General features: G+C 44.9%; 1 protein-coding gene across 2 annotated transcripts in view; it reads right to left on the bottom strand.

The window, feature by feature from the left end:
- LOC143283408 (tubby-related protein 4-like) overlaps window positions 1–24089 on the bottom strand; it is an 84687-nt gene that overhangs the window by 26801 nt on the left and 33797 nt on the right. For both annotated transcript variants that reach the window (XM_076589626.1, XM_076589628.1), the window contains exons 5-9: window positions 19991–20165; window positions 17765–17866; window positions 15196–15338; window positions 12436–12663; window positions 9660–9891 (exon numbers count right to left, since the gene is read on the bottom strand). In XM_076589626.1, coding sequence (XP_076445741.1) covers window positions 9660–9891; window positions 12436–12663; window positions 15196–15338; window positions 17765–17866; window positions 19991–20165 — 880 coding nt within the window. The remainder of the gene's footprint in view (window positions 1–9659; window positions 9892–12435; window positions 12664–15195; window positions 15339–17764; window positions 17867–19990; window positions 20166–24089) is intronic.

Genomic DNA, 24089 nt, shown 5'->3' with positions numbered 1-24089 from the left:
GGTGCAGATAGTAAAGAAGGGAAATTACTCTGTAATTAATGCTAGGGGACTTAATTTATCACAAGTGAGTCTTGAAGGCCTTGCCTCTCTTGTTTTTTTTCTTTTGCAGCGCACCAAGTGTGTGCTGCATACGGGACCTGAGTTTATCGTCTCGTCTGAATGATTAGACGCTCAGTTTGATTTTCCAGGCAAACTTGGGAGAGAGGGAGAGAGCGGGAATCGAACCACAAACACTGTGTTGGCAGATAGGTGTCTTATGCATTCTACCGCCTTCATCCCTTAAACACACACACACACACACACACACACACACTCACACACACACACACTCAGCCAACCACCACTATCTAACCACCAGCACCATCTATCTGCAATAGGCCCTAGTATGATCAATTAGTTTCTCCACTGCAATGGGCATTCACTTGCATCTTGGTCGTTTGTGAAGGACCATGGCTCTCAAACAAGAAGGCAAGATTGCACTTACTAAGCGACGGGCGCCATAGCCGAATGGTTAAAGCGTTGGACTTTCAATGTGAGGGTCCCGGGTTCGAATCACGGTGACAGCGCCTGGTGGGTAAAGGGTGGGGATTTTTACGAACTCCCAGGTCAACATATGTGCAGACCTGCTAGTGCCTGAACCCCCTTCGTGTGTATATGCAAGCAGAAGATCAAATACGCACGTAAAAGATCCTGTAATCCATGTCAGCGTTCGGTGGGTTATGGAAACAAGAACATACTCAGCATGCACACCCCGAAAATGGAGTATGGCTGCCTACATGGCGGGGTAAAAACGGTCATACATGTAAAAGCCCACTCGTGTGCATACGAGTGAACGCAGAAGAAGAAGAAGAAGAAGCACTTACTAAGCTCTTAGTGCTGCAGCCTTGGGGGCTAACTGGCCTTTGAGGACCATCCCAATGCCAACTGTCCCAAAGCCATCTTGGTCTAGAGAGTGATGATGTAGCTTGGGCAAGACACTCTCCACTGTAATCAAACTCTAAGCCCAGATAGTTGTGACAGCAGTTGTCTCCTCTGCAGTTCTGATGGATATGGATGGACATGACTACTAATACAATACAAAGCAATACAATACAAAACATAATGGACATGACTACTTATCATACAATACAAAACATAACGGACATGATCACTTATCATACAATACAATACAAAGCAGTAATACTCCTTCTTCTGCGTTCACTCGTATGCACACGAGTGGGCTTTTACGTGAATGACCGTTTTTACCCCGCCATGTAGGCAGCCATACTCCGTTTTCGGGGGTGTGCATGCTGGGTATGTTCTTGTTTCCATAACCCACCGAACGCTGACATGGATCTTTAACGTGCGTATTTGATCTTCTGCTTGCAATACACATGAAGGGGGTTCAGGCACTAGCAGGTCTGCACATATGTTGACCTGGGAGATCGTAAAAATCTCCACCCTTTACCCACCAGGCGCCGTCACCGTGATTCGAATCCGGGACCCTCAGATTGACAGTCCAACGCTTTAACCACTCGGCTATTGCGCCCGTCACAAAGCAGTACAATACATATCTATAACCAGCAGGTAAAAAATGAACCCCTTAAAGTTAAACACGGTTAGTGCCAATCCCAGGGAGAGAGTACATTTTGTATGGGATACTCTCTCACTCGACCTCCCCCCAAAATCCCACTTTTCCCACCCACGCCATTCATCCCTGGCACCATGTAGGCATCAGAGGCTGTTGGACGACGGCAAATGACTTGCAGGGGAAGACAACCCTCAAGGGAAATCACTTCTGTATAGCTCGCTCGCCTCCTTCTCTCCCCCCTTTTCCCTCCACCAAACTGATTGAAGAAGGATCTAGTTCCTAGCATGGTTCAGACTCTTGGTATGAAACCTGTTTGTCTTCCATGTTCCTGGACCACGTCAGTTTAATCATCTTATTCAAAAGACTAGAATCCAGACCATCACCTGGATCTCAGAAGGAGGGGAGGGGGGTAGGGTGGACATGAACTGTGGGCTGAGGTTCCTTTGGATTGCTTTATCAACTCATTAACCTAATGGTGTGTGTGTGTGTGTGTGTGTGTGTGTGTGTGTGTGTGTGTGTGTGTGTGTGTGTGTGTGTTCTTTAGTTCAGTATCTTTTCTGTGTGTGTGTGTGCTCTTTAGTTCAGTATCTTTTCTCTGTATGTGTGTGTGTGTGTGTGTGTGTGTGTGTGTGTGTGTGTGTGTGTGTGTGTGTGTGTGTGTGTGTGTGTTCTTTAGTTCAGTATCTTTTCAATGTAAGTGATATTAGAATGTGTGTGTGTGTGTGTGTGTGTGTGTGTGTGCACGCGCACGCGCACATCTGCATGCAGACATGTGTAACACACTCAAGAAGGTCTTGAATAAACCTACAAACATCACACACCCAAATCAAACTCAAGTTATTCACAAACCAAATCACACTATATTAAAAAAAAACAAAAAAACAACAACAACAACAAAACCCCTGACACAACCAACAACAAAAAATAAACAATCCAGACAACACATCTACATTCCCCCCCCCCCCCCCCCCCCCCACACACACACACCCACCTGACCTCCAGAACCTGACATGCAGGAACCAAGTGAAAAAACCTTCACCATGGCATTTTCCAGAGAGAAGCAGACACATGTCACCTTTTTTTCTTTAAAAAAAAAAAAAAAAAATTTTTTTGCACAGGGAGGGGGGACAATTTGCTCCATCCCCTTCCCCTCCTTCCTACCCCCCCCCCCACCCCCCGACCCCCCCATGCCCACCCTTCCTCCCCACAACCACCCCCATCCCCTCTTCCCCCCTAAAAAAAAAAAACCCACTTTTCCCACCCAAGCCATTAATCGCTGACTCCATGTAGGCATTAGGGCGATGTCAGATGACCCCCAAGGGAAATCACTTCAATATCTCCCTTCTTCTTGTGCTCTCCCTTTTTCCTCTTTATTTCTCTCCCTGCTCTCTGTCTCTCTCTCTCTCTGACAGACTGATTGAAGAAGGATCCTGCCATGCATGTTAAATCCAACAGGGAGTACAAAAATCTTCCCCTTTTTCTCATTTTTTTTTTCTTTTTCTCTCATTTCAAAAACAGACTGGGTGTTGTTCATGTTTCATATTCTGCATTTTCCATGTATCAGCTTTTGGACAGGTTTTTGGAACAAATCTCTTCATCACCATGTCATCTGAAGGACTAGCATCCAGACCGTTTCTTGTGAAGGGGTAGGAGAGAAAAACAGATACGGCAAGATGTGAACCATGGCTGTGGGATCTTCTTCAAAAATGAGTACTCTATCCATTTCTTGGGCGTGAATGTGTGTGTGTGTGTGTGTGTGTGTGTGTGTGTGTGTGTGTGTGGTGGCTTATGCATGTATGCATGTGCAAGCATGTATGCATGTGTCTGTGTATGTATGCACATGTGTATGAGCTTGAGTGTGCATTAGTATATCTACAGGTGTATGCCCACATGCACACAACTGCATCAAAACAGGCCCGTTATTCACAAACCATACCACACAGTTTCCAAAAAAAAAAAAAAAAAAAAATCAACCCAACTCAATCCCAAACCCAGATAATAAATTAAAAAAAAACAAACAAACCGCCAACAATATCTCCCCACCCTTCCTCCCACCACAAGAAATGAGATAACCAGGGACCATTCGAAACCCTTCACAAATGGCAGATACCATTTCTCAAGGGAGATGCCTTACATTCTGGAGTGAAGTGTGTGTGTGTGGGGGGGGGGGGGGGGGGGGAGTGGGGGTGGCATTTTGCACCAGGATCCCCTTCTCTTCCGACCCCCCCCCCCACCCCCGCAACCCTCCCCCCGCCCCCAAAAAAGAAATCCCACTTTCACTACCCACACCATTCATTCATCCCCGGCACCATGTAGGCATCAGAGGCCGTCGGAGGACAGGAATGACTTGCAAGGGGGAGACAATCCTCATGGGAAATCACTTCAGTATAGCTCCCTTCTCTGCCTTACCCCCCCCCCCCCCCCCCCCAGCCACCAACCCCCCCACGGCCCTCTCACCCCACCCACACACCCCTTTCTCTCTCAACGTGAATGAAGAAAGATGTTGACATGCAAGGTTTCTGACTTGGAGGAAGACAAAAAGCTTTCTGGTTTTTTTTTGTTTTTTTTCAAAAAGTTTTTCTTTCCCCTTGCTTTGTATAGTATTTGTCTTTAATTCTAAGAAATAACTCAATCTGGATCTTGTGTTTATTGTTTTATACATGTGTGTCTGTCTGTCTGCTTCTGGGGTGGTCAGAACGAAAACACTGAACCATCGACGTAGAATCATGCACATGCATGCACGCATGTATGTGCGTGCACATGTGTGCATGCATGTCTCTGCATGTCTGCGTGCATTTGTGCATAAATGTGTGCATGCATATCTTATGTGATGCTTCAATCCAAAAACCTTTCAAAATTATCCTTCAAAGCATTAACAACACTGATATACAAATATCCATACCTAAAAATGTCTGTGATTCTTTAAAAACATAGTTAAATTAGGTTTTGACAAAAGCTTTGTGAACATTACAAACCTGCTCTGATTTGTAAACCTCTTCTGTGTGCAAAATATGTAACATACATTTCTAAAGAGGGTTTTTCTTACTCACCTTACATAAGAGAACTCCAAAATGTAATTAATCTCAACTTAACTCACTCAGTACGGCCAGTCCTCTCTTCTCCTCTACACAGACACCTCAGATGTCTAGTGGGTGTCTCAATGACCCAACCTTTAGCTTCCGTCGTCAGAATTGTGGTATTCTTTGTCAACATTCACCTCTTCAGTATAAGAGCCTTATGCTTGCAATATTTTGATGGTGGTAATTGGGGTGAAACGCTGTTAACGTCGTCTCTTTCGCCGTTCGTATGGAGAGAGTTATGATAGGTCTGAGAGTGGGCGTAATCCAGTTTCACTGAACATCAAAACAAATGCTCACACTCGCTTATTCCAAACACTGAGGGACTTTGCCACGATCAGAACGATCAGAATATAAGAACACTCAGCAGTGTTCTCCCAAAATACCAGCTCTGTGCTTATTGTCCATTCTTTGGTCAAAATTACCTATAATTAGTTGCATATATAAATATCTATCATTTGTAAATATCTCATTGTTCATGTGTCACTTTGTACTATCAATATATGTAAAACTTTTGACATATAAAAAAAAAGAAAGACAGAAGAAAAAAAGAAAAGAAAAAAAGACAGGCAGTGATAAACAATACAGCCATAGTCTGCAATTGTTTTCCCAGAGGCCTCTCTGATACAGCCATAGTCTGCAACTGTTTTCCCAGGGGCCTCTCTGATACAGCCATAGTCTGCAACTGTTTTCCAAGGGGCCTCTCTGATACAGCCATAGTCTGCAACTGTTTTCCAAGGGGCCTCTCTGATACAGCCATAGTCTGCAACTGTTTTCCAAGGGGCCTCTCTGATACACACCATAGTCTGCCACTGTTTTCCCAGGGGCCTCTCTGATACAGCCATAGTCTGCCACTGTTTTCCCAGGGGCCTCTCTGATACAGCCATAGTCTGCCACTGTTTTCCAAGGGGCCTCTCTGATACAGCCATAGTCTGCAACTGTTTTCCCAGGGGCCTCTCTGATACAGCCATAGTCTGCAACTGTTTTCCAAGGGGCCTCTCTGATACAGCCATAGTCTGCCACTGTTTTCCAAGAGGCCTCTCTGATACAGCCATAGTCTGCCACTGTTTTTCCAGGGGCCTCTCTGATACAGCCATAGTCTGCCACTGTTTTCCCAGGGGCCTCTCTGATACAGCCATAGTCTGCCACTGTTTTTCCAGGGGCCTCTCTGATACAGCCATAGTCTGCCACTGTTTTCCAAGAGGCCTCTCTGATACAGCCATAGTCTGCCACTGTTTTTCCAGGGGCCTCTCTGATACAGCCATAGTCTGCCACTGTTTTCCCAGGGGCCTCTCTGATACAGCCATAGTCTGCCACTGTTTTCCAAGGGGCCTCTCTGATACAGCCATAGTCTGCCACTGTTTTCCAAGAGGCCTCTCTGATACAGCCATAGTCTGCCACTGTTTTTCCAGGGGCCTCTCTGATACAGCCATAGTCTGCCACTGTTTTCCCAGGGGCCTCTCTGATACAGCCATAGTCTGCCACTGTTTTTCCAGGGGCCTCTCTGATACAGCCATAGTCTGCCACTGTTTTCCCAGGGGCCTCTCTGATACAGCCATAGTCTGCCACTGTTTTCCAAGGGGCCTCTCTGATACAGCCATAGTCTGCAACTGTTTTCCCAGGGGCCTCTCTGATACAGCCATAGTCTGCCACTGTTTTCCAAGAGGCCTCTCTGATACAGCCATAGTCTGCCACTGTTTTTCCAGGGGCCTCTCTGATACAGCCATAGTCTGCAACTGTTTTTCCAGGGGCCTCTCTGATACAGCCATAGTCTGCAACTGTTTTCCCAGGGGCCTCTCTGATACAGCCATAGTCTGCCACTGTTTTCCAAGGGGCCTCTCTGATACACGCCATAGTCTGCCACTGTTTTCCAAGGGGCCTCTCTTATACACACCATAGTCTGCAACTGTTTTCCAAGGGGCCTCTCTGATACAGCCATAGTCTGCAACTGTTTTCCCAGGGGCCTCTCTGATACAGCCATAGTCTGCCACTGTTTTCCAAGGGGCCTCTCTGATACAGCCATAGTCTGCAACTGTTTTCCAAGGGGCCTCTCTGATACACACCATAGTCTGCCACTGTTTTCCCAGGGGCCTCTCTGATACAGCCATAGTCTGCCACTGTTTTCCCAGGGGCCTCTCTGATACAGCCATAGTCTGCCACTGTTTTCCCAGGGGCCTCTCTGATACAGCCATAGTCTGCAACTGTTTTCCCAGGGGCCTCTCTGATACAGCCATAGTCTGCCACTGTTTTCCAAGGGGCCTCTCTTATACACACCATAGTCTGCCACTGTTTTCCCAGGGGCCTCTCTGATACAGCCATAGTCTGCCACTGTTTTCCAAGGGGCCTCTCTGATACAGCCATAGTCTGCCACTGTTTTCCAAGAGGCCTCTCTGATACAGCCATAGTCTGCCACTGTTTTTCCAGGGGCCTCTCTCATACAGCCATAGTCTGCCACTGTTTTTCCTGGGGCCTCTATGATACAGCCATAGTCTGCAACTGTTTTTCCAGGGGCCTCTCTGATACAGCCATAGTCTGCCACAGTTTTCCCAGGGGCCTCTCTGATACAGCCATAGTCTGCCACTGTTTTCCAAGGGGCCTCTCTGATACAGCCATAGTCTGCAACTGTTTTCCAAGGGGCCTCTCTGATACAGCCATAGTCTGCCACTGTTTTCCCAGGGGCCTCTCTGATACACACCATAGTCTGCCACTGTTTTCCAAGAGGCCTCTCTGATACACACCATAGTCTGCAACTGTTTTCCCAGGGGCCTCTCTGATACAGCCATAGTCTGCCACTGTTTTCCAAGAGGCCTCTCTGATACAGCCATAGTCTGCCACTGTTTTTCCAGGGGCCTCTCTGATACAGCCATAGTCTGCCACTGTTTTCCCAGGGGCCTCTCTGATACAGCCATAGTCTGCCACTGTTTTCCAAGGGGCCTCTCTGATACAGCCATAGTCTGCAACTGTTTTCCAAGGGGCCTCTCTGATACACACCATAGTCTGCAACTGTTTTCCATGGGGCCTCTCTGATACAGCCATAGTCTGCAACTGTTTTCCAAGGGGCCTCTCTGATACAGCCATAGTCTGCAACTGTTTTCCCAGAGGCCTCTCTGTCTCAGTTTCAGTTTTCTGTCTCAAGGAGGTGTTGTGGTGGAGGAAACATAATTGGGCAGAGGGTGAAAAATGGTGTATGTGTATGTGTGTGTGCGCATGTGTGCGCGCGCGCGCGTGTGTGTGTGTGTATGTGTGTGTGTGTGTGTGGTGGGGAAAGATACAGAGCATTAAAAAAATAAAGCATTAAAACGGGAGACAAAGGCACAATATAGAAGGAAACGCTAACATCAAAAAACTGTAACAACTATAACAAATGTCCAATTGGACTATGCAGCAAATCTTGAGTGTGTGTGTAAGCATGTGTGCATGTGTTTTTGCATGAGAGAGTGAGACAGAGAGATGCAGGGAGAGAGACAGACAGAGAGACAGAGACAGACAGACAGAGAGACAGACAGAGAGAAAGAGACAGACAGAGAGTGAGACAGAGAGATGCAGGGAGAGAGACAGACAGAGACATACAGACAGACAGAGAGACAGACAGAGAGAAAGAGACAGACAGAGAGACAGACAGACAGAAAGAGACAGACAGAGAGAAAGAGACAGACAGAGAGACAGAGACAGACAGAGAGACAGACAGAGAGAAAGAGACAGACAGAGAGACAGAGACAGACAGGGAGAAAGAGACAGACAGAGAGACAGACAAACGTAAATACCAAAAAAAAAAAAAAAAAAAAAGAGAGAAAAAAAATGACAGTGCTAGAGAAACACACACAGAGCACAGCAACAGAGAAAGACACACAGAAGACAGACAGACGGACTAACAGAGGGTGACAAATTTAAAAAATCTTCAAAAGATTTGACTGTCTGCAGAAAAAATTTCAGCGATATTATTTGCAAAATATTATGGACGTGGATTTTCCTGAAATTGTGCGGCAGTGCAGGACTATGCTAGTTACTAATCCGTTAGGTTTTGGTGGTAGATTTGGATTGGGGTCTGAAATTTGTCCATTGTCAGCCGAGTTATGCGCTCTGAGGATTGCCTCTTTGAAACAGGGCAGTGCAGTGCAGCACAGCACAAATGCGATACAAAGTGATACAAACCCAATGCACTAAAACGCAACAAAACATAATATTATACATGCACTTCAAGTGATATTCACTAGACATGCATCCGTCAAATTACAAACCCATGAGAAAAGCACTCACACACACACATTCATACACATACAGAAACAACACACATTAACATAAATCTACACACATGCACACACACAATCCCTCCCAAACCCTTTGTTCCACAAATTCACACACACACACACACATCTACACACACACACACAAACACACACATCTACACAAACCTACACACACACACACAAACACCTACACAAACACACATAAACACCTACACACATGCACACAGACAATCCCTCCAATACCCACCCCTTATTCCAAAAATTCACAAACACACACACACACACACAAACACACACACAATCACCACCCACTTTTGCCCAAGGTGCGGATCTTGGGCGCATGCACACACACACACCCCAGACCTCCCCCCCTCCATCCCCCAACACCTCCCCCCCCCACACACACAATCACCACCCACTTTTGCCCAAGGTGCGGATCTTGGGCGCATGCACACACACGCACGTACACCCCGCCTCCCCCCACCACCACCACCCCGACCCCCCCCCCCCCAAACACACACACACTCAGACCCCCTCCCCCCCTCCCCACACACAAACACACACAATCACCACCCACTTTTGCCCAAGGTGTGGATCTTGGGCACACAAACACACACACCCCCTCCCTCCCACCACACACAAACATACACAATCACCACCCACTTTTGCCCAAGGTGCAGATCTTGGGTGCGCACACACACACACACACACACACACACACACCAGGCTCACCCACACACACAAACACACACAATCACTACCCACTTTTGCCCGAGGTTCGGATCTTGGGGTCGAAGATGACGAAGTCTGGCCGCAGCTTGCTGGCCCTCTTGCCCTTGAGGAGGGGCACCAGGCCTCCCAGGTACTCCAGGTACAGGGTGTAGTGGCCCCCAGACGTCTCGTCGCCATGGCGAATCATGGTGCAGAACAGACGCTCGTTCCCCGGGGGAGGCGTGCTGACGAAGCCGCGGAGCTTGAAGGGGTCAGGGATGTAGCTCTGGGCGGACACAATCAAAACGTGTGACATCACCGATGAAGCAGAGTGAAACTGTTATCTAAACAAATAGTAAAGAGTGGTAACTCTCTCCATTCACAAGGTACACAACTTCAAGTCAGTGCTGCTTATGCTACCGATTCAGCTAGCACACAGGTAAATAAAAGGTACATTGGAACAAACCCAGACACTTCCTAAAAAGGAAGCGCCGGGCCTGTCCTTATACCAATCATTTGACATGTGCACACAGCAGCAAAGACAGAAGAAATGTGCAAACACAAATTAGCTTTTATTCAAGACTGGCATAGCCTCTTTAATCCTGAACAAGCCACACAGAACACATGGACAATACAGAACACATGGTTGCCACAGTGGTTTTTTGAGAGAGTTACCACTCTTTACTATTTGTTAATCATTTCATCTCCTGGCCTCATTCTTTGTTAATTTCCTGTTGTCAAAACAGTTTTGAACATGAAAGCTGGATACAAATGCGCCATAATCAATGAAGAAGAAAAAAAATCAGAGTGACTTGTGTAAAGCGTTTTAATTTAACACTGGACACAAATCATGTGACACAACTGATGAAGCACAGCTAACTGTCTAAAACAGAACTGAACATAAAGCTGGATACAAACATGTCACGATCAATAATGAAAAAAAAAATCAGACTGACTTGTGTAAATTGTTTCAATGTAACCTTGGAAAAACGCGCAGATACACCCACACAAACAAATACGCACACCCCATCCTACACACACACACACACAAAAAAAAGAGAAAAAAAAGGAAGATATCTCTAAATCTGAGTGTTGAATAAACTTTGGGAATGTACTGTATGGCTGGATGAAGCATGAATACAAAATGTTTGGAGGTGATGGATCCTATAGCAACCTGACATCAAGCTTACTTATGATGCCTTGACAAGAGATTTCAATTCAGTGAGCAAAGCAAGTTCACAATCCTTTAATGATTATTGATAAATACATACATTCATAGAAAAATAAGCAAATAAACAAATCAATAACTAAATAAATAAATGAAAAAATCTTCATCGTTCGTGAGATGCAACTCCCACATTCAGTCGTATGTACACAAGTGGGCTTTTATGTGTATGACCATTTTTACCCCATCATATATACAGCCATATTCCGTTTTCAGGGGGGGTGCATGCTGGGTATGTTCTTGTTTCCATAACCCACCGAACGCTGACATAGATTACAGGATCTTTAACGTGCGTACTCGATCTTCTGCTTGTGCATACACACATGATGGGGCTTCAGGCACAAGCAGGTCTGCACATATGTTGACCTGGAAGATCAGAAAGATCTCCACCCTTTACCCACCAGGCGCCAGAACCGAGATTCGAACCTGGGACCCTCAGATTGAAAGTCCAACGCTTTAACCACACGGCTATTGTGCCCGTCATTATCAGTTTTAAAAAATCAAAGTCATTTGTTTTAATGGACACAAACATGTCAAAATCAACTTAAAAAAAAAAAAAAAATCTAAACGTGAAGTCTCATAAACTTTGGGAATGTAGCGTATGGTGGGATCAAACATGAACACAAAATGTCTGGTGGTGCATCCTACAGCAACATAACTTCAAGCTGCTTGTGATGCCTTGACAATTCAGTGAGTAAAAGGAAGCAACATAACTTCAAGCTGCTTATGATGCCTTGACAATTCAGTGAGTAAAAGGAAGCAATATAACTTCAAGCTGCTTATGATGCCTTGACAATTCAGTGAGTAAAAGAAAGCAACATATCTTCAAGCTGCTTATGATGCCTTGACAATTCAGTGAGCAAAAGGAAGCAACATAACTTCAAGCTGCTTATGATGCCTTGACAATTCAGTGAGTAAAAGGAAGCAATATAACTTCAAGCTGCTTATGATGCCTTGACAATTCAGTGAGCAAAAGGAAGCAATATAACTTCAAGCTGCTTATGATGCCTTGACAATTCAGTGAGCAAAAGGAAGCAATATAACTTCAAGCTGCTTATGATGCCTTGACAATTCAGTGAGTAAAAGGAAGTACACAATCCTTTCATGATTATTGATAAATACATTACACAGATAAATAAATAAAATAGGATAAATAAAATAAATAAGTAAGTAAATGATGGGCACAATAGCCGAGTGGTTAAAGCCTTGGACTTTCAATCTGAGGGTCCTGGGTTCGAACTCGGTAACAGCACCTGGTGGGTAAAGGGTGGAGATTTTTCCTATCTCTCAGGTCAACCTATGTGCCGACCTGCCACACGCACAAGATCAAATATGCACGTTAAAGATCCTGTAATCCATGTCAGTGTTCGGTGGGTTATGGAAACAAGAACATATCCAGCATGCACACGCTCGAAAACGGAGTATGGCTGCCTACATGGGAGGGTAAAAACGGTCATACAAGTAAAAGTCCACTAGTGTACATATAAGTAAATATGGGAGAGATGGAGCCCAGGAACGAAGAAGAAGAAGAAGAAGTAAGTAAATAAATAAATAAATAAACAAACAAACAAACAAACAAAAAGACAGAATCTGCACTGAACTCACTTTCACCGTGGGAGAGAACAGGGCCTGCACTCCCTGACGGATCCGCAGGGGCAGAGGCAGCTGCTCGGCGTTCTTCTCGTGGCGGACACACTTGTGCACGACGCGGTTGCACAGGAAGTTGAGTGGCGCCACCTGCTTGCTGACCCAGGCCACGTGCAGCTGGCAGCCCACGGCCACAAACAGCCGCTTGTCATTGTGGCCCCACGTGATGGCTGTCAGCGGCTTGCCCTGAAAAGCAGGCATCGTTAACTTTGTCTCAACACCCTTCTTTTTTCATTGTATGTTTATTTATTATCATGATTGCCTTTTTATTTTATTTATATTTATTTATCATTATTACTTCTTTAAAAAAAAATCCATTCATTTATTTATTTATATATTCATATATTTTTTATTATCATTATTATTCATTTATCTAATTTTTCTTATATATATATATATATATATATATATATATATTTATATATCTCTTCTTCTTTTTCCCTTTTTTCTCAAGGCATGACTAAGTACATTGGGTTACGCTGCAGGTCAGGCATCTGCTTAGCAGATGTAGTGTAGCGTAAATGGATCTGTCCGAATGCAGTGACGTCTCCTCGAGCTACCAATACTGATACTGTTACATGGTCAACATTGATTTGTTGAAGAATCTGTTGTGCTTGATGTATGCTGGGGATTTTTTGAATTTTGAAAAAAATCTCCATCCTTCACCCAGCAGGGGCCGTATTCAAGAGAACATTGTGCCTGAGGGTAAATGTGTACCTGCAGGTAATCTGCCTGAGGCAAGGCAAACTGCCCGAGGGTAAGCAATATCCAGTATTCATGAACACAAGAGTCTACCTGCGTGTCTACAAACCCAAAGGCAATTTACCCTTACTACCTGCCAAGCGTGACTGCCCACGAAGCAGAAGTAAATATGGAGGATCCTTTTGAAGCAATTTTCTTTCTTTTATTTAAACGGAAAACAGGCGTGCTTTACGGATAGCACATGTTTTTGTGAACTCTCTTGACAATATTCCAAGCTGTGGTACAATGAGAAGTGAAACTGAGAGCATGCACAGACGGGAATCAGGATTTTTTTTTTTTAAAAAGAGATGGGTTAGCTGTCTGAGCAAAGCAGTGTGTCTTGAATAGGAAGATAACTTATCCTTCAAGGTAAACTGTACCCGCAGGTCCCAACCATGTCAAAGATAACTTGCCTGAAGGCAAAATGAGTTTTGTCTTGAATACAGCCCCACGTGTGTAAAAACAGAGGACTGAACTCAGGAGATTTGATGGTCTAGTGCTCTAACCATTCAGCCACGGCACCTGTACATCTGTATCCACTGGCCCACGGATCCAGCTGTCAGGCCAATCAATCCACTGACAAATTAACATCAACAAACTATAGGACAATCTGCAGAGTGTGCATCTCCAACCAATGACAAACAGTAATCTATCTTCCCTGGATCTGGTCACAAATCCTAATCACCACCAAAATTTATCCCATGGGGTCTTGACCAGTAGCCAGGACACTACAAAACTGCAGGAAAATCTGTCCACAGCTGTTTGTAAAAATCCTGCTGACAAGCACACACACACACACACACACATCTGATTTCCATCAGATTTTAAAGTACAGTTACTGTGTACCAACTGGTCAGCTAAACTTCTTTTTTCACTCACTTCATATCTTTTGCTATCTTCAAGCATTTCTCCTGTTCATATGGGCCAGATGGCCTGCAAAAACTGAATAAACCATTATTGTTATTGTTATTGTTGTTGTTGTTACACACACACACACACACAAACCCAAAAAAACACAAAAAACCAACAACAACAAAAACAACAACAGTGAAACTAAAATGACCAGTGCTGGACACTACATACCCTTGACTGTCACAGTTTAAAAACAAAACTAAGCAACCAACTGAGCAGATTTCACATGACACAGAAATTTGGACATACTGTTAATATAAATAAAACAGATCACTCAACTTGCCTAAAAATCCAAGCCATGACAAAAATTTTAAAAAATCTTGAAATGCAGAACGTAATAATATATTTGAGCCCATTTATTCTTCCACAATTGCTTTGTCAGTTACAGATATTACATGTTGTTTAATATATAATGATATCAGAAGGAAATCTTCCGAAATAACACTAAACAAAGTCATCGCGCAAATCATCAGTCATCCTAGAATCGCTGCAGCAGAGCAACGCAGACAGGCCAGGAAAAGCAGTGCCAGCAAGTCCCCGACAGCCGCCACCATCCCCTGTCCACACTGTGTCAGAACCTTCCGGGCGCGGATTGGCCTGACCAGTCATTTGCGCACCCACAGAGCCACCCCCCCTCCAGGATGACTAGATGGTCCTCGTCGATCCAGACTGACGAACCACAGACAGTGCTGCACTGCTGAAATTTCCAAACTGTGATAACGGGAAACAAAAGTTTCTTTTCATTTGTTTTTGCTGTTTTTCTGGAGGGAGTACATATCCCTGCTGATTGTTTCAGTAGAGATCATGCAAGGATCAAGGAACGCTTTGCCACATTTTTTGTTTAATCTGTCTGTCTGCACACCTGGCCTGTATCATAACACACCTGAAGTCAATGAATAACAACACATCAGGATGTACCTTATATCCTGCTGATTAATTCAGTAGAGATCATGCAAGGATCAAGGAACGCTTTGCCACATTTTTGTATTTAATCAGTTTGTCTGCACACCTGGCCTGTATCACAGCACACCTGAATTTGACGAATAACAGCACATCAGGACGCACCTGAGAGGGCACGGTGACCCAGTGGATCCTCTTCCCCTCCCTGGAGTAGAAGTGAAGCTCGTTGTGACACTGAAGGTTGGGCAGCCGCATGAAGCCCCCCACTGCCAGGTACTGTCCGCAATTGGACCACTCAATCTTCAGGCCTGCACAGATACAGACACAAACCTTGAATCCTGGACAGGTGCAGGCATTAGCCGTGTATTACCAATACCTCCATTGCTTTCATCCCCAATTCAGTCCTGGGTGGATTAAAAAATAAATTGCATAGCAAAACATGGCGAACATGATGAAAACATAAACTCAAAGTTCAGACCAGAATAGATAGACACAAACTTTGCATTTCCATGCGAACATGATGAAAACATAAACTCAAAGTTCAGACCAGAACAGACAGACACAAACTTTGCATTTCCATGCAAACACGATGAAAACATAAAATCAAAGTTCAGACCAGAATAGATAGACACAAACTTTGCATTTCCAATGCAATCCATTATTTTTGTTCCCAAATCAGACTTCAGCCCTGGAATGATTAAAGCCATGTATGGGGCATTTGTAATATAACTATTTCTAGTTTTCATCCATTTAATCTTCAGCCTTCAACAGATACAAATACAGATACAAATACAAATCTTCATCTCTAAGAAAAAAAAGACAAAGGAAAAAAAAGGACACTTAGATACTAATCTTTAGCCTTGGACAGACACAAACTCTGCAGTCCAAATACATTTTTCAGTCCTGAATGGATAACAGACATTTGCAGGGCAGGCATTCCATACACTATTACACATACACAAATATTACCCATTTGATCTTCAGCCCTGAGTACATACATACAAACAAAAATCTTTATTCCTGGACAGATAAAGGACACACAACTTTTTTTTCCCTGAAAAAATATAGACACATAAATCTTTTTCCTTGAAGAGATACAGACACACAGATCCTTTTCCCTACTTTGGTAAAGGCACAAATCTCTGTCCATGGACAGACATAGAGACTTATCTTTTTCCATGAACAGATACAGACATAAATCTGTTTTTCCTGGACATACGAAGACGCATATATTTTCCTTGAGCAGATACAGACACAACTGTTTTCCCTGAATAGGCAAAGACATAAATCTTCATTCTAGACCAGATAAAGACACTCCTTTTTTTTTTTAAGTTACAATCTCATAGATAGCATTCAGGCACCTGGACAGGTGCAACAGTCAAGAGGTGACAGGATCTGACTTTCAATCAAAGGGCCCCGAGTTCTAATCCTTGTCACAGCACCTGCTAGGTTAAGGCTTGACAAAGGGCCCCAAGTTCTAATCCTTGTCACACAGCACCTGCTAGGTTAAGGCTTGACAAAGGGCCCCAAGTTCTAATCCTTGTCACACAGCACCGGTTAAGGCTTAACAAAGGGCCCTGAGTTCTAATCCTTGTCACAGCACCTGCTAGGCTAAGGCCTGACAAAGGGCCCCGAGTTCTAATCCTTGTCACAGCACCTGCTAGGTTAAGGCTTGACAAAGGGCCCCAAGTTCTGATCCTTGTCACACAGCACCGGTTAAGGCTTAACAAAGGGCCCTGAGTTCTGATCCTTGTCACACAGCACCGGTTAAGGCTTAACAAAGGGCCCTGAGTTCTAATCCTTGTCACAGCACCTGCTAGGTTAAGGCTTGACAAAGGGCCCTGAGTTCTAATCCTTGTCACACAGCACCTGCTAGGTTAAGGCTTGACAAAGGGCCCCGAGTTCTAATCCTTGTCACAGCACCTGCTAGGTTAAGGCTTGACAAAGGGCCCCAAGTTCTAATCCTTGTCACAGCACCTGCTAGGTTAAGGCTTGACAAAGGGCCCCAAGTTCTAATCCTTGTCACAGCACCTGCTAGGTTAAGGCTTGACAAAGGGCCCTGAGTTCTAATCCTTGTCACAGCACCTGCTGGGTTAAAGTTTGACAAAGGCCCCCAAGTTCTAATCCTTGTCACAGCACCTGCTAGGTTAAGGCTTGACAAAGGGCCCCAAGTTCTAATTCTTGTCACAGCACCTGCTAGGTTAAGGCTTGACAAAGGGCCCCAAGTTCTAATCCTTGTCACACAGCACCTGCTAGGTTAAGGCTTGACAAAGGGCCCTGAGTTCTAATCCTTGTCACACAGCACCTGCTAGGTTAAGGCTTGACAAAGGGCCCCAAGTTCTAATCCTTGTCACAGCACCTGCTAGGTTAAGGCTTGACAAAGGGCCCCAAGTTCTAATCCTTGTCACACAGCACCTGCTAGGTTGAGGCTTGACATTTTCCTGATCTCCCAGGACAACAGATATGTAGACCTGCTAGTGCCTGGACCCCTTTTGTGTTTAAACATATGCAAGCAATTAAATACAAATGTTAAAGATCCTGTGATCCATGTCAGCGTTCTGTGGGCTATGGAAACAAGAATATACCCAGTATTCACACCCCTGAAAACAGAGTATGGCTGCCTACACTGTGGGGGTAAAACGTTCTTATACACAACTCACAGGTACCTGGAGTGAAGAAGGGAGCTGCAGCCCACAAACACTGAAGAAGAATATAAGATACCTCCGGTGTTTACCTTGAAGCGTGGTGCGTACGATGCAGGGACAGACGTCATCGTAGCCATTCACCAGGTAGATGTCCCCAAACTTGAAACAGATGGCCAGGATGGAGCTGGGCTCTGCAACACCGATATAATCACCTGCCATGACTTGGTGGTTATATAATAACAATCATCATAATGATGATAATAATAATAACCATAATAATAATAATAATAAAATGCAGGCTTATGTAGCGCAGTATCCCCATCTCAAATGGGGCTCACCGTGCTTTACAATAAGATATACAAATTTAAGACTGATGTTAAAATATGTACCAAAAAAAAAACCCCAACATATATATATATATATATATATATATATAGTAACAGGATCATACACTGAAGCATACACAAAGGTGTAAAACAAATAACATAATCATGGACCAAAAGCACAAATGACAGCATCATAAACCACACATAAAGGCATAAAAACATACAACGGGATCGTGTACTAAAAGCACAATAACAGTATCAACTATCATATACATTTGAAATCACATGTAAAGGCTTATAACAAGTAACAGGATCTCATACATAAATTGATAAAAACCATACATACAGTTGTGAGACATAACATGATTAAATATAACATACTAACAACGCACATGATGATGTGGGGGGGAAAATCTAATGAACAGGATCATACAATTAAATTAAAGCACACATAAAGGTTTAAACAAGAGAGGCAAGGCCTTCAAGACTCACTTGTGATACACTTTAAAAAAAAATCCAAGCTTTTTATGTATTGAGCATAATTTCAAAATGTAATCTTTAAGATCAGAAAGATCAGTTTAAAGTAAATTAAGTCCCCTAGCATTATTTACAGAGTAATTTCCCTTTTTTCCTCCCTGCACCAAAACGTTTGCAAAATAAATAAAACTTCCATGTTTGAACAGAAAATGATAATAATGACTGCTCTTGTTGTTGGGTCAGAATATCAGATCAAAGTGCCAAGTTTAGAGAATACAAAAACTATAAATATAACAGTAAATGCAGTTTACATATAATTAGGCTTCATTCTTTATTTTTTTGTGCCCATCCCAGAGGTGCAATATTGTTTTAAACAAGATGACTGGAAAGAACTGAACTTTTCCTATTTTTATGCCTAATTTGGTGTCAACTGACAAAGTATTTGCAGAGAAAATGTCAATGTTAAAGTTTACCACGGACACAGACACACACACACACACACACACACAGACAACCGAACACCGGGTTAAAACATAGACTCACTTTGTTTACACAAGTGAGTCAAAAACAAAACAAAACAAATATACACTAAAAGCACACATGACATGTATAAGTGATGGTCCCAGATTCCATTCAGGGATGGTCTGCACATGCCATCTTAGCAGTGCTACGTTCGTTTAGCATTAAGAATTTTCCTAAGAAGTACGGAATTAGCACAGACTTAATGAAAAATCTTAATGCCTTAAAACGTGGTGCTCCTCAGTTGGCTTATGCAACCCAGTCAGGATTTGCGCTCATATCCCCCACCCCCCATCCCCCACCCACCCCATGCACCAGACACTGACTGGTCATGTGGGTGCTTGTCTTTCTGGTGAGACAACAAACTGCGGCCCTGTGTGTATAGCGTGTGCTTATAGCATGTAAAACACCCCACGCCAATAAGTTTCTGATCCCTGGAATTAATCCTGTGCCAATATACAACATTACACTACACTACACTATAAAAACACAACACAGCACAATGTAATACAATACAACACATGACAATACAATAAAAAAAACAAAAAAAACAAAACAAAAAAAAACAATATAATACAATTCAATGCAATGCAATACCATACAATTCAACAATATAACAGCATACCATATCATAAAATATCATAAAATAATGTGCAACACAACACAACACAACATATACAACACAATACAACACATTACAATTAAATACAACACAACACAACCCAATAAAACAGATTACAACAAAACAGAATACAATATAACACAATTCAATACAACCCTATACAACACAACAGAACACGATTCAATACAACCCAATACAACACAACAGAACACAATTCAATACAACACAATAAAACACAACACAACACACTACAACACAACCCAATACAGCACAACACAACCCCACCCAACCCAACCTGAACCCACCCCACCAGCCCCACCCCACCCAACCCAACCCACCAACCCCACCCAACCCAGCCCCATGTCCTTCACCTTCCTCTTTGCTGTCGGTGTCGTGGTCCTTGTTGTCTGACTCCTCCATGTTGAACTTCTCGCAGGACCAGGCCATGGACGTGATCTCCACGCCCTCCAGCACCGTGAACTGCCGCAGCATGGCCCCTGTCGAGCTCATCACGATGATCTGGCCGTCCGTCGTGCCAAACATCACCTGAATGGCGTGAGGAAAACATGATAATAATAATAATAATGGTATTTATATAGCGCTGGATCTTATGCAGAGACAAATCAAAGCGCTTTCGCACCAGTCATTCACACGCATGCATAACTCTAAAACTGAAGAAACTAAAGACAAAGAAGGGCAGGCAAGGGAGGCTATTTTGGGAAGAGGTGGGTTTTAAGGCCAGACTTGAAAGAGCTGAGTGTAGAGACTTGATGAAGCGAAAGAGGAAGTTCATTCCAATTGCAAGGTCCAGAGACAGAGAAAGAACAGCGGCCAACAGTCGAGTGTTTGAATCTGGGTATGTGTAAACAGAGTGGATCCGAAGCCGATCGTAGTGAGCGAGATGGAGTGTAGAGGTGAAGGCAGCCGCAGAGATAGGAAGGGGCAGTTTTGTGAATGCATCTATAACATAGAGTGCTGATCTTGTACTTTATTCGGTGTGAGACAGGGAGCCAGTGGAGATGTTGCAAAAGAGGAGTGATGTGCTCAGATCTTTTCTTTCTGAGGACGATGATGACTAATGTGTGCCTGCTTTTGTCCTAGTAAAGAATGAAAAATACTTAACCTCCACCCCCTCCCCCCAAAACTTTGCTTGAAAAGGTGACATACAAAGAGAGCCAGATTAAATGCATGATGACTGATGTGTCTCTGCTTCTGTGCTAGTAAAGAACAAAAAATACTTTAAAAAAAGAAAAAACACATTAAAAAATATTGTTTGAAAAGGTGACATACACACAGAACTGCATTAAACCCACACCATACAAGAAGTATACACACACATGCACAGAAACATATAGTTACGAACAAATTAAAACCACACACACACATAATTATGCACACATACACATACTTAAACAATTCCCACTCACACATACAAAACCAGATTAAAAACACATAACACACACACACATACACACAGCCACACACACACAGAGATTAAAACAACAATACACCATACATAAATTCTCTCTGACTGTTTCTCTGTTTCTCTCTCTCTTTCTCTCACACACACACACACACATACACACACACAACCAGATTAAAACCATGCAACACATATACAACAGATTCATACCACAACACGCCATACACACATAGAAACACCCAACACCCCACACACACATTCACACACCACCACCACACCAACAGTCACGCCTATGTCCACCCCCCATACCCCCCTGCGACCCCCCCCCCCCCCCACACACACACACACACACGAACACCTTACTACACATCCCCTTCCACTCCCATCCCACTAACACAAACCCGCACCAAACAACACATATTCTCCTGCACCCTGCCCCACCGACAAACTCACACCACACTACACATCCTTTCAAATCCCTCAATTCCACCAATACACACCCCACACCACACTACACATCCCTCAAACCCTCCAATACACACCCCCACACCACACTACACATCCCTCAATCCCTCCAATACACACCCCTACAACCCCTACACCACACTACACATCCCTCAAACCCTCCAATATACACCCCCACACCACACTACACATCCCTCAAACCCTCCAATACACACCCCCACACCACACTACACATCCCTCAATCCCTCCAATATACACCCCTACACCACACTACACATCCCTCAATCCCACCAATACACACCCCCACACCACACTACACATCCCTCAATCCCTCCAATACACACCCCCACACCACACTACACATCCCTCAATCCCTCCAATACACCCCCCCACACCACACTACACATCCCTCTATCCCTCTAATACACACCCCCACACCATACTACACATCCCTCTATCCCTCCAATACACACCCCCAAACCACACTACACATCCCTCAATCCCTCCAATACACACCCCCACACCACACTACACATCCCTCTATCCCTCCAATACACTCCCCCACACTACACATCCCTCTATCCCTCCAATACACACCCCCACACCACACTACACATCCCTCTATCCCTCCAATACACACCCACACACCACACTACACATCCATTTAGATTCCTCCATCCCACCAATACACACCCACACAACACTACACATCATGTCACGCCCCTCCCATCCCATCCCATTAACACACACCCACACAAAACTACACATCATGTCGCATCCCACCAACACACACCGACACCACACTACACATCATGTCGCACCCCTCCCATCCCATCAACACACACCCACACAAAACTACACATCATGTCGCACCCCTCCCATCCCACCAACACACACCCACACAACACTACACATCATGTCGCACCCCTCCCATCCCATCAACACACACCCACACCGCACTACACATCATGTCGCACCCCTCCCATCCCATCAACACACACCCACACCACACTACACATCATGTCGCACCCCTCCCATCCCACCAACACACACCCACACCACACTACACATCATGTCACACCCCTCCCATCCCATCAACACACACCCGTACCCACACAACACTACACATCATGTCACACCCCTCCCATCCCATCAGCACCCACCCACACCACACTACACATCATGTCGCACCCCTCCCATCCCATTAACACACACCCACACCACACTACACATCATGTTGCACCCCTCCCATCCCATCCCATTAACACACACCCACACCACACTACACATCATGTTGCACCCCTCCCATCCCATCAACACACACCCACACAACACTACACATCATGTCCCACCCCTCCCATCCCATCAACACACACCCACACCACACTACACATCATGTCGCACCCCTCCCATCCCATCAACACACACCCACACCACACTACACATCATGTCGCACCCCTCCCATCCCATCAACACACACCCACACAACACTACACATCATGTCGCACCCCTCCCATCCCATCAACACACACCCACACAACACTACACATCATGTCGCACCCCTCCCATCCCATCAACACACACCCACACCACACTACACATCATGTCGCACCCCTCCCATCCCATCAACACACACCCACACAACACTACACATCATGTCACACCCCTCCCATCCCACCAACACACACCCACACCACACTACACATCATGTCGCACCCCTCCCATCCCACTAACGCACACCCACACAACACTACACATCATGTCGCACCCCTCCCATCCCACCAACACACACCCACACAACACTACACATCATGTCACACCCCTCCCATCCCACCAACACACACCCACACCACACTACACATCATGTCGCACCCCTCCCATCCCACCAACACACACCCACACAACACTACACATCATGTCACACCCTTCCCATCCCATCAACACACACCCACACTACACATCGTGTTGCACCCCTCCCATCCCACCAACACACACCCACACCACACTACACATCATGTCACACCCCTCCTATCCCACAAACACAAGCCCACACCACACTACACATCATGTCGCACCCCTCCCATCCCACCAACACACACCCACACCGCACTACACAGCATGTTGCACCCCTCCCAAACCCCACCCACACACCCATCTCCCACTCTCACATCCACACCCCACTACACATCATGTCGCACCCCTCCCATCCCATCAACACACACCCACACCACACTACACATCATGTTGCACCCCTCCCATCCCACTAACACACACCCACACAACACTACACATCATGTCGCACCCCTCCCATCCCACTAACACACACCCACACAACACTACACATCATGTCGCACCCCTCCCATCCCACCAACACACACCCACACCACACTACACATCATGTCGCACCCCTCCCATCCCACTAACACACACCCACACAACACTACACATCATGTCGCACCCCTCCCATCCCACCAACACACACCCACACCACACTACACATCATGTCGCACCCCTCCCATCCCATCAACACACACCCACACAAAACTACACATCATGTCGCACCCCTCCCATCCCATCAACAC

This window comes from Babylonia areolata, chromosome 6, assembly GCF_041734735.1.
Source record: "Babylonia areolata isolate BAREFJ2019XMU chromosome 6, ASM4173473v1, whole genome shotgun sequence".
Classification (NCBI taxonomy): Eukaryota; Metazoa; Mollusca; class Gastropoda; order Neogastropoda; family Buccinidae; genus Babylonia; species Babylonia areolata.
This window is presented reverse-complemented; position numbering and strand designations above follow the sequence as displayed.